This window comes from Aulonocara stuartgranti (genome assembly GCF_965226115.1).
Source record: "Aulonocara stuartgranti genome assembly, chromosome: 22".
Lineage (NCBI taxonomy): Eukaryota > Metazoa > Chordata > Actinopteri > Cichliformes > Cichlidae > Aulonocara > Aulonocara stuartgranti.
In genome coordinates, this window is record NC_138957.1 from 26078451 (window position 1) to 26091182 (window position 12732).

Below are 12732 nucleotides of genomic sequence, written 5' to 3' on the forward strand. Positions count from 1 at the left end.
CAAAGGATGGATACATAGCATGGAAAGAAGTAGAGAGAGTCAGGTGGGGCGATGGCTGAGCTGCTGATAGCTGTTCAAATTGTAAAAAAAAAAGAAAAAAAAGAAAAGCTAATAACATAGCTCGAGGGCCTTACTGTAATAATATTGACAAAGCGGCATAAAAATTCATCATAGTGAGGCGGGGATGTGAAGAAAGAAAGGGGGAGAAAAAAAAAATCAGCCCCGTGTGAGTCTCTTTTACTTTTCCGAGCTTTGTCCCCGAGGGCAGTCGATAACCATTTGCCTCAGAAAAACAGATTAACTCGGAATCCGTTAACTTCTCTATAAAAACACTGCCTGCCACCTTAACACCCTCAAGCCCTTTACACCTTATGAGGGGCAATTTTGCTCGCTTGGCTGCTGCTCCTCCCCCGTCGGCAGCCCTCAGTCGGGACATGATGGACGACTCAATCTCACCTCAGAACAGCCACAATCAACCAATTAGAGCATGATAGATAAATCCTGCCTCCGTGGGAGCACACTGTGAACTCGCTTTTAATAGGTGAGTTTAATAGGTGTACCAGCAGCACGGAATCCGGCGATATTGACCTTGTGATTGGTCGAAATGTGGCTGCTTCCTGACAGGAAAGAGCGCATGATAGGTTGAACTTGTGTTTCCTGCTTGCTCGCTGCACACACACACACACACACACACACAGGTAGTCAATAAAACAGGCAAGTGTGTTTTTTAAATGCGCGCAAGCAGATTCAATCTGTCAAGATATCAGAGTGTATATGTGTGTTTTGAGCATGTGTGTATCCTTACAGATCTGCAGTAGAGTTGGGTGTGTGTGTGTGTGTGCAAGTGCAGGCCCAACAGGATGAATAAACCATGTCGCTCGTTATCTGGGGGCCTGCCACTGCAACGCCATTTACATATGTCACCCCCACTCCTCTTCACCCCTTCTCTCCCCACTCTGCTCTTTTAACAGGACAGTCAGTCAGGATTAAACGTTTAGCCACTGCCCCATTCAGCACACACACACACACACACACACACACACACAAACATGCAGGCAAACTACGCGCACACCCTCACAGACGCACGCTGAGTCACAGGCCGTGTCACCTTGCACTTCAGCGTGGAGTGACAACATGTCAGCAAGGTTATGCCTGGGTGGTGCCGTGTGTATCTGGCCTGACACATCTTGACATATGGAGATGTGTTTCTGATTGCGTGTGTGTGTCTGTGTGTGTGTGTAATAGCTCACAGTGAGACATGGCTAGATAGAAAACAGACTAGAGATGTAGAGCTAGCTGAAATCAGACAACTCTAGACACTGAAGTCACGACAGATTACGTGCAGTGTGTGTGTGTGTGTGTGTGTGTGTAAGATCTGGTAGGTTATAGTGTCAGCGAGATTGTAGCATTGAGAGGGGAATCTTGCTTCAGCAATGCAGTAAGAAAGGAAATTAAAAGCGTGATGGGGTGCTTGAATGAGGGAGCACGCAGGAAGGAGGAGACATTTGCAACCGCAGCATGAAACTAGCAGTAAGCCCCGGTGTTATCCCTGCATCCATAAACAATTTGTTTAAAATTAATAATAAGGGATGGAGGAGGATTGAGTGGATAAATTGTTTTTCCACTCGCAGATTCCTTAAACTGGGTTATTGTTAACAAAGTCAATGTGCATGATAATATGGGGTTGGGAGGAGGCTCTGGCACTTTTGAGTAGTTTTCAGTTTTGTGCCTCCTGTGGTTGACGTTTGGTTTGGATTGCATGGATTTATTAACCCATCCTTTAAAACCTCTTAAATGACTAATACGTCTACCATAGCATGACTACCTATACTGCTTTCATCTTACTAATCCATGTGCATGCTGCTAATCAAGCCTGCATGTAGCTATGTGCATTGCTTGTTAAGTTATTTTAAGAAAAGAAAGAGCAGGAGCAAAATCTAACTGAACAACAGCAGTTCTTAGAAAAGCGACTGCTCCCCGTAGACTCCGATGTTAAAATGCCCAAATTTACTACAGAAATAAGCCTATTCCCCAGTTTTTAACCACTATGATGGGTGATTTTTATATCTCACCAATTCAAATTTTATTAAAGTCTGAAAGATATGAATAATTAAAGCTGTGGCTGCATATAAAAGACGGTTGTAGCCACTGTGATGCCACCCACTGATTTACCGAGGCCTGTTTTGAATCCACAAACTGAGCATTGTGGTCGACGTCATTACCTTGCCGTTTTAAAACCACACATGAAGAGACTGAGGGATCTGCTAGAGAAACCGAGGGGCAACGCTCTGACATCTTAATGTATGCTCCTTTTGCACACTAATGGTGATCAGAATGTAGAAATCAAACCTCATATTTTATTTAATAAGACCAGAAATTAGCAAATTAGAAAACAATCTCATCAGGACCACAAGAGTAGGCCCCTGCTGGTCACTGGAAATAATGCAGGTGCACTGGCTTCATTTTAGCAGCTTCCAGAGCTGAAACTTGAAGGTACATCCTCGTTCTACGTCATCTCTGTTATCAGCACAGGCTAGTATACTTATGACATGTTAGGAGGACCTGTCAATGCCGTTTGTAATGTCGGTGCCTCAGGATATTTAACTATCTGATAAATAACATGGCTTCCTGTACGCTTGTATTAACTGACCGTCTGAGAAGTCTGCGCTGTGGTTTTACTGGTGAGTAAAACTCTAGTATGACATTTATATACTGTACAAGCACTAATTAACAGTTATCTGTGTGTGTGAAATCTTGTTTAAGGATGCACCTTGCCAACAAGAATAACTCAGTATTTCCACCGTCTCATATAAATATGCACACTTCTGCCTCCCAACTACAAAATATCGTGACGACCTACAGACCTAAGTTGTTTATTTCTAGCTTCCAACATAGTCCCATCATTTTATGACCTTTTGAACCAAGCAGTCTAGAGAATGATTTAGCTGTGTCTGGCCGAGACGCGGAAGTATGCAGGGTTTCTTTTGAATACTTCTCTGATGCTCTTATTTTTAAATTATTTACAGCTACAGTCTTACAGTCACTTTAAGTGACTTCAGATGAGCACACTGTTATTCCAAATCCCTCTGTCATCGCATCATGCTCCAGCGTTTGCCAGCAGGCATACTGCCTTGCCTTTGAGCGGGGTCATTTGAAACAACCATAAACACTTTTGCTTTTAGACGTGTTTGGATGACATGTTGTATAAACTAGATTGTTTCAAACACCCTCTGGCCTTTTTGTCATATTCAGAGTTGAACACAGATGCAGACTACACTGATGTGAAACACGCTAAAAGGGATGTGTGAGAACTTTCCATGGACCTAAAAGGACCTCAGAAACTTCACCCACAGAATCTGTGACAAGATCTGAAAACTGCTGTTCACAAACGCTGTCCATCTAATCTGACTGAGCTGGAGCTGTTTTGCAAAGAAGAATGGGCAAGGATTTCAGTCTGTAGATGTGCAAAGCTGGTAGAGACATACCCTAAAAGACTGGCAGCTGTAATTGCACCAAAGGTGGTTCTACAAAGTATTGACTCAGGTGGCTGAATAATTACGCACACCCCACTTTTCAGTTATTTATTTGTAAAAAAATGTTTGGACTCATGTATGATTTTCGTTCCACTTCTCACGTGTACACCACTTTGTGTTGGTCTTTCACGTGGAATTCCAATAAAACTGATTCATGTTTGTGGCTGTAATGGGACAAAATGTGGAAAAGTTCAAGGGGGCCGAATACTTTTGCAAGCCACTGTAACTGTCTCTACTGGTGGCATTATAAATAGTACTACCCCGCCAATTGCTGCAACTACTATTGATATATCATAAAATAGCATTTAATAAAAACAAAAAGCGGCCTGTGAGAAATTCTACATGAACACGTTCCGCAATTTCCATTTTTTCTTTGCTCTCTGTCAAAAAACACAGAAAAATTCTGTTTTTACTTTTAGCCTCACACCAAACAGACCAAACAGAGAGCGCAGCGATTATGGAGTCTGCAGTGACACTGCAGCCCTCGGAGAGAAAGGCTGATAATGGACGAAGGAGAGTTTGTACAACTGTGCATGTGCGTCTTGACTCCTCACCTTCAGGGTGGTCAGAACAATCTTTTCCACAGAGGAGAAGTAGGCTTCCCAGAGGAACTGAGTCTGCTGTCTGAGGGACAGGATCTTGTCCTGGTGGATGGAGCGCACCGTTGTGGGAATCTGCAAAGAACAAACGGCATTCGATCAGTATTGCACATCGCTGTTGAAGAACGATTGATCTGGGCATGAAAACGTTTTGCTGTGGGTATGCACCTGCTTCTACTGTCTTGTCATAGACATATGCATGTAGATGTGAACTACATGTACATGTAGGTTCTTAGTCATCCAGGTCATGCTAACTTTTAGAGCTTGGGGAAAAAAAGTGCAGCTGGAATTATGTCTCCTTCATTCTAAAAACAAAACTGGAGTTCCCGATATGTAATCTTAACCCTTGTGGGGGTTTCCCCCTTTGCTGGGACCCACTACTGAGTACTACTGCTACTACAACGGATTATTCATGCAAGCTGTCATGTGAGCCAAGGTGTAAGAAGGGGGCCTGGATCATTACCATCACCACGAGTGAAACCACTGTGAGACCTTGCCCCACCCTGTCATGTGACCTGCTGAGGTCACCTGAGGTAAGTTATGATACCTGTGACCCAGTTCTACCTTTTGTTCGTTTTCTTCTTTTGTGTACTTTTTCTTTGCCTTCACAGAGAGCAGTGAGCTGCTGAACTTTTAGTGATTAGGTCCAGGATTTAGATCTTTTCAAAAACTTCAAGACTTCAGAGCAAGTTTTAGTAAAAAATAGCAGCAACATCAGAAGATTTGTGTTTTCTGTCTGTCTCTTTTTAACCTGGCAGAATTTAGTCCCAATCAAGAATGAAGTCCTATTTGTGTAACTCAGTTCAATTCAGTTTTATTCATAAAGCATCAAATAAGATTCTTTCCATTCTAAGATAGAGCCCCTATGATAACACAGAAAACCCCAATATTCAAACAACCCCTTTTGAGTAAGCACTTGGTGACAGTGGGAAGGAAAAACTCCCTTTTAAACAGGAAGAAACCTCCAGCAGAACCAGGCTGAGGGAGGGGGGGACCATCTGCCGTGACTGGCTGGGAATGAGGGGAGGAAGACATCACAAACTCAAGGTAGGTTTAAAAAATGTTTTGTTTTAAACCGGCAGCATTTACAGGAGACAAATATGTGCCGTTCATGAAGGAAACAAAGCACATGAAAGAAGGAATAAAGTTAACGGCCTCTATCAGTCAAACAATATTACGAGAGAGAAGCTTTAAATGCTTCAGCTGGAATTTAATGGACAGTTTTACACCTTTGTTCCAATAGATGTGTAGTTTCTGTTGTGACCATTTGTCACAGTAAAGGGGAGATAATGGCCAATAAACGGTATTTATCCACTCTAGTAAAGAGTACATTCCTCTATCTGTTAGCATGTTTATTGGAGAGGTAGATCCACTGTACGAGCAATATTTTCTAGATATTTCTGTGGTTCCGATAAATACCTCTAATAAAGAGTACAGGCATCTCACATTTAGTGAAAAACACACATATTAAGTGGGTGTTGTGTGCACCTTGCCCCATTGTACTGCAGCAAAATACATAAATCTGGAGAACGATCCAGGACGTCTCAGACCTGTTTGTAGCTGCACAGAGAAAGCCGAGATGGAGCTCCTGCATTATAAAACTCAAAGTCAAACAATATTATTACACACTTCATTCAAATTAAGGTTTAATGGGCGTATAATTACTTTTCCCCCTATGAAGTTCAAGCCGTTCCAACGAAATCCATTTGGTGGTTTTATTTATTTGCCCTCTCACAAAACAATGTGGGGCTTTGTAAGCAGTCTGGGACTTGGTATGCCGCTTGAATTTTGTTTAGTTAACAGCCATGTCGCTAGAAAACCAAACATGGTGAAGATGGTGAAGACAGAGCGTGTGCCGAGGGTATCGAGAGTCAGAGAGAGAGTCTGATTTCAGTTGTGGGAATGCTGCGGTTTCTCTTCGCCGTGTCACTTTCAGGTGATATACAGAGCATGTGATTGTTGTGCGAGCGCGTCTACGGGCCGTTACCTGCAGCAGGAGCCTCTCGTCGCCGATGACTGCGGCCGTGTTCCAGTCGATGATCTCGGAGAAAGGCAGCTCCCAGCCGTTACTCAGCATCACTGGTACACATGCAGCCTGAGACACACACATACAGAGAGTGAGGCCTGGAATCATTGCTACCTGCCTAATCTCGGCTGATTTACTGGATATTGATCCTCGTCATTACAGCGACAATACGCAGCTCTGTTTATATAAAGCTGTGATAACTGGACTTCATAATAATCGATCACTCTGTTATTATCTGTGTTTGAGTTTCTTTGAATTGAAAGAGTTTACTTTTAGTGTTTTTCCCGTTATTTGACAATGTGACCGGTAGAAGAATAGAAAAGGAAACGTGAAGAGAGAAAGAATAAAAGTTCAGGTGGAGGTTAAGAGCCTTGTAGATTCCTAACGATTCAGCCATTAAGCCCCCCTTAGGTTTGGACATACAGTGGATAAAAAAACACCAATGGAAGGAAAGAAACCACGATCCAAGCAGACATGCCTTTTTTTGCTCAGTCAACTGTACCAGCTTAAGACTAGATCCTGAACTTTCATGGAGTTTATTCACTCCTATTTATTTTTTCCTAGATATGAGAAATACGAATCCTGACAAATAAGCCACAGTTTCCTCTAAATAATACACTTTTGATGGAAATTTCAAATATTTAGCAAACATCTTTTCAATTATAAATTTGCAGATATGACTCATGATGGATTCCTCTGGGGAAAACCACAGGCCTGTGGATGTGGTTGTTATTTAAACATCTCTGTGCACCTTGAAAGGTGGCGACTACTTAGTTTCAGCAAATATTGCACGTACAGCTGCTTTTGGACTACTTTTTACTGGATTATCTGACATGTTAAATCTAGCTAATCTATCTATTTGACTTGAGCCTCTAAATGACGCCATGTGCACACCAGCTATTCTTTAATAAGTTTCAAACGGGTCCCTCCACCCTCTCACTACACCACTGCCCTCATTCAGCTTGTGAAGGGTCTGTGACATTAAGTGCTATTCCAACCAAACGCCCTTAAGAAGAAATGGCTTACAAAAGCATTTAATTGGGCGAGTCGGTGCTCATGTAGGTTTACTAACAACAGGTGCAGCACCTGTTCTGTGACCTATTAATATACTGATTAATATTGATTAGAGCAGCTTAAATCCTACAGGACACGACCGGCCTTTTTTCCTTTTGCATTCACTCTGACAGAACAATGTGACACATTTGGACTTAAACCCATGTTGACTGGCTCATAGTTGCAAAAGTGGTTAATATGAACCTGTTGGGATCTTAGGAGCGTATGACGTAACATTTCTAGATTTGCATGCTAATAGACAGGCTATATGCAAAGACAGCAAGACAACTATTGGGGGGCGATCGTGGCTCAAGAGTTGGGAGTTCGTCTCGGAATCGAAAAGTTGCCGGTTCGAGCCCCGGCTCCGACAGCCTCGGTCGTTGTGTCCTTGGGCAAGACACTTCACCCTACTGCCTACTGGTGGTGGTCAGAGGGTCCGGTGGCGCCAGTGTCCGGCAGCCTCGCCTCTGTCAGTGCGCCCCAGGGCGGCTGTGGCTCCAATGTAGCTTGCCATCACCAGTGTGTGAATGTGTGTGTGAATGGGTGGATGACTGGATGTGGTGTAAAGCGCTTTGGGGTCCTTAGGGACTAAGTAAAGCGCTATACAAATACAGGCCATTTACCAACTATATCTCATTATGAACTGAAAGCACAGGAGTCCAGACTCAACTTCAGATGTGTGGAAAAAATTTTAAAAAGCCAGATTCATAAAAACATTTTCTCACACTGCTGCGACAAGAACTACAAGAGGTGAAACGTTCACAAAAAGAATTCCTTAATTACTCGCCCTGTTTCAGTTTATTTGATTTCTGAAAATGTCTGAATCATTCACAAGTCTGGAAAATCAAAGAAAGGAACCAGGCCGCTCTGGCTGTTTTATTCACTTCATGTCTTCACATCAACGTTTAAAAATGACGACATTAGGAGCGGGTGTGTTAATTACTCAAAAGGAGGTGAGCTCGAGGAACGATGAAGGGATGAAGGGAATTCATAAAAGATGAAAAGGCAGATGAACGCGGATAAACAGATATGAATGATATGAGAGGTGGGGAGTTAGTAAAGCCGCAGATGACCTTTGGCAAAGGAATGGCAGAAGGATGGAGGGGTGAGAGGAGAGGTACAGGGGAACAGCTGGTGTGTGCGTGTGTGTCTGTGGTTTGATGTCAATGACGGCCCTGTCGCTCCCAGGTCATAAAGGTGTCAGCTAAACCAGAACTGGCCCTCAGGCTCTGCTGCTGTCTCTCACACACACACACACACACACACACACACACACACGCACACACACACACGCACACACACACACGCACACACACACACGCACACACACACGCACACAAGCGCTGACCTCTATGAAGAATTGCTTTTTCATGCAAAGACCAAAGCTGGCAAATACTCTCTCTTTGTCGTCACGGTTTGAATTCGATGGTTGGAGTGAGTGTGACAAATGGAGAAAGGAGAGGAGAGGGCAAATTTGCCTCCTGAGTGAAGTGTTCTCTGCGCGTGCATGTGTGTGTGTGTCAGCTGATAGTGAGATAAGCACACTTATGTGAGTGCACTCTGTGGACAGCGGCGTACGGTAAGGAGAGGTAAAGGACAGTGCAGTAGTAATGCAGAGTGCTGCGCAGTTACAGAAATGGATGAACAGAGAGGAGGAAAAAAGAAAACGATTGGCGCATGTAAATAAAAGGAGGCAGGAAGAGGCAAACTGGAGGTGAATCCAGAGCCAGTGTTAGGAAATTACTATGATGACTTATGTTTATTATGTGCAGCAGTTTCACCCGTAATCCAGCTTAATATAAACCTGGGCAGCAAAAAGCTAGCAAACAGTCTCTGCATGTCTATGCAAATGCATAAAAAAAACAAACCATCTTTATTTATTTTTTTTCATGAAGTCAGGCAACAATTTAACAGTGTATCTGCAAAATGAATATCAGTGTTTAGAGGCAGGAAGCAGCAGCTAATCCTCTCAGCGAAGGTCTCGTTTGTTTATATTAATTACACTATTAGTCTGAAAATTAAGGTGGTAATGATCTAGTGATCCTTTGCTAGAGGTAGCACCATTAAAACAAATGCTAAGTGGAAGGTTGAGTGTAGGTAGTGATTATTTTTCTTCATAGTGATATTTGCTGGTTAGCTTGAATTTAGAGCAGTGAGCAATGCTCTCTCGCAGTGCTGTGGATGTGTGTGTTGCTTGTTTACCTGCAGCGCTTCAAGGAAGCGGAAGGAGCCCAGCCGTCTGCCGCGGGGCACCAAACAGAAAGTGGAATTGTGGAGCATCTCCTTGTAGTCGTACCTGCAGGGACACACACACACACACAGACGTGTTGTGAGTTCACTGATGTGAAAATGACACTAAAGGAACGGGCTTAGAAAAACATGTGAGTGATCATCAGCCACACAGGCCTGGAGACAAGTCATTCTCCCATGGACAACCACGGGAGGCTAACGGAAAATGTGTATTCCCAACCAGTTGTCACCATCAGTCTCAAAGAGAGAGCTGCACCTAAAGATCTCCCTGTAGCCACAGTTTCACTAGCTCTCTGTAAGGGTTCTGAATGGTTAGAAACAGAACACGTTGCCTTGCCAGTGCAACCAAAAAGCTGCAGAAGGTGCAACTGTTACTCGTCCGTTTCCAGGTTCACCGCCACCACTTAGTGAGCTGTTGGGGAGCGTCATCAGACAAGTTGCCGTCTTGCATGCACATTACTGTCGACTGCATCTGTTACTGACCGAAGAAGACGCAATTGCAATTGGAAAAGGTTGCACCTAGCAACTGCCAGCAACCACTCACCATCTGGTTTGGGACTGCCCATCTTTCTCTAGCAACCTGTGGTAGTCAGAGTGGTGTCTCTAGTCACGTGTCACCGGTTTACAGATTAGACGATTGCATGCTGTATGAGCTAGTTCTCATCAGTCAGTTAGACAATTGTTTGATTGTTTGATGAAGGGATGAAATCTTTGCCACAACATGTATTAGGGTGGAAATTGTGATGTGACTCTGGATACGATGCTATCTGGAATCATCGCCCATGATAATGCTGTTATCATGACACAGTGATTATCATATTGCAATTATTTAGTATCTATGAGAGTATGAAATCTGTGTAACTAACAACATCAACACAACTGTCCTAAAGAGCCAAAAAGCAGAATTTGATTCATATTACAATATTTTGAATGATTGCAAGAAGATGATGCATCACAATGTTGCTCTTTTGCAGCGCTACTGTTATGCATGTAGTTTTCCACACACTCCCACACATTTAATGACATAAAAACCAAACAGTTATATCAGGAGGGCTCAAACAACTTTTTTAACAAGGTAAAATACAATAATTATCTGAGGGATTTCAAGAGAAAGGGGAGTTCTCACATTTAAAGCGTTGCTTTTTGTGTATTGTAAAGTGGGTTTAACAAGTCAGCAGCTGGCTAATAATCCCTTGTTCCTGGAAAACAAGGTGTATGTGCGAAATCACAGCAAGAACAAAACCACGAGTTGATTTTATTATTATTTTATTATTTAAGGTCCCCAGAGTGTCTGATTTTGCTTTTGCCTTTTTCCACCGAGCCTCCTCTTTTCTGCTTTTTCCTTCCACCTATGTTGTCCTCCACTTCCTGTCATTTATTTCTCACAGCTTTTCTACATCTTTTTCCTTTTTCTTCTCTTTCCCCCAATCTCAAGATTCACATCCACCTGTGCACACCTCCCCTCTTCTGTCTGCTACCTGTCCCGGTTCTTTTTATCTCTCGGAGCAGGAGGCCGAAGCTCCCACCCTCCCCATCTTCCTCTCTCTGCTTTCCCCCGCTCATCCCTCTATTTCTCTATTTCTCCAGTGAGGTGTATCTTATTGCTCTCCAAACAGGGTGATCAACCCAGCCAGGGGTAATGAGCTGAGAGTGACACCTGCTTCCACCACACAGCTGGCTCTGCGCGTGCATGTGTGCAACAGAAATAGACAAACTGTGCATCAGTCTATGCGTTCATGTTTGCATGCTTGGTGCTTTCTCATATTTTGACAGGTTGTGTGTTCAGACCAGCGTTGGCTGTAATGACACTTTTTTCCTTAACACTGTAATAGGTTGTAATTCTATAATCACACTAAACTTACTCAAACTGCTACGCTGGTAAGTTTTTAAACTCTCTGCACAACAGGAGGACGAAGCGTCTTCAACTTTTGAGCAATGGAGATATGAACGTTAATCTTTATTGCAAAAAAGGATGAGAATGTAATGGTGAAGCACAAATGACTTTCCGGGCCAGAAACAGCAGCATCTAACACAACATTAACTCTTTCTGAGCATCTGCAAAGCCAGTAACGAAGAACTCTGGACCCAGAGTGATGTTGACCTCAGTCAAGGAGCCAAAGCTTGATTTTCAACGGGTAGGAGAAGCTGTGATGAGCAGTCAGGTTTGTAGAATTGTGGCCTCCATTTCTACCCATACCTGTCTCTCCAAAAGAAATATCTTGTTATTATTCTGGCCTCATTAGGACAGGGATTTCTTCCAGTGTGTGGGCACGTATTCTAAGGCCTAGATTAAACTCTGCTGCAGACACGGACACAGACAGCTGAAGCTTGAGCAGACATCACTGCTGTACTTCTTTAACAGTCCACGTGAAGTCCATCACCAGCAGTACAGGAAAGAATAATCCCAGTTTAGGACTTGCATCGTCAGCTGGTTATTATGCGATCATGCATTTCAGGCAATCTTGCCCAATAATGCGGAAGTAATGTTATATCTTTCAAGGAGTAATTTATTACTTTTTATAAAATAAAAATAAGAGGTAATTCATGACTTTTTTGCTATAATGTCCCCATAATTGACCCTGACACGGAAATGCTGATGTTAATGCGTTAGTTACACCAGGTTGGACCCCATTTTGACTTCACAGCTGCCTTTGTGGCAGAGTCAACAAGGTGTTGGTAACACCCGTCAGTGATTTTGGTCCATATTAACATGATAGCATCAGACAGTTGCTCCAGATTTGTCGAATACACTTCAATGATGAGAATCTCCTGTTCCACCAAATCCCAAAAGTGCTGTATTGGATTGAGATCTGGTGACTGTAGAAGCCATCTAACTGCAGTGAACTCATCGCTATGCTCAAGAAACCAGTTTGAGGTTATTTGAGCTTTGTGACATGTTACAATCTGCCTGGAAGCAGCCATCAGAAGACGGGTAAACTGTGGTCATAAAGACACGGGCACAGTCAACAATAATAGTCGGTTACTCTGTGCTGTTTAAAAGATGTTCAACAATACTAACAGGTGTTCCAAGAAGACTACACGGACTACAAAAGAAGAACACCATCACCCTCAGCCGACAGTTCTACTCTGGCTGAGGATCTAAATCTCTTTTATGCCCGTTTTGACAGGGAGAACACCGACCCTGTCCTGTCCCCTCTCCCCTCAACCGACCCTGCTCCGGTCCTGAGCACTCATGAGCTGAGGCGTGTGTTCCGGAGCATTAACACCAGGAAGGCGGCCGGGCCGGATGGAGTGCTGGGCCGGGTGCTAA

The 12732-nt window shown here is 43.3% G+C and overlaps 1 protein-coding gene across 1 annotated transcript in view; it reads right to left on the minus strand.

The window, feature by feature from the left end:
- ext1b (exostosin glycosyltransferase 1b) overlaps positions 1 to 12732 on the minus strand; it is a 130829-nt gene that overhangs the window by 33250 nt on the left and 84847 nt on the right. Inside the window, exons 2-4 of the mRNA XM_082521846.1 lie at positions 9414 to 9507; positions 6120 to 6227; positions 4088 to 4207 (exon numbers count right to left, since the gene is read on the minus strand). Coding sequence (XP_082377972.1) covers positions 4088 to 4207; positions 6120 to 6227; positions 9414 to 9507 — 322 coding nt within the window. The remainder of the gene's footprint in view (positions 1 to 4087; positions 4208 to 6119; positions 6228 to 9413; positions 9508 to 12732) is intronic.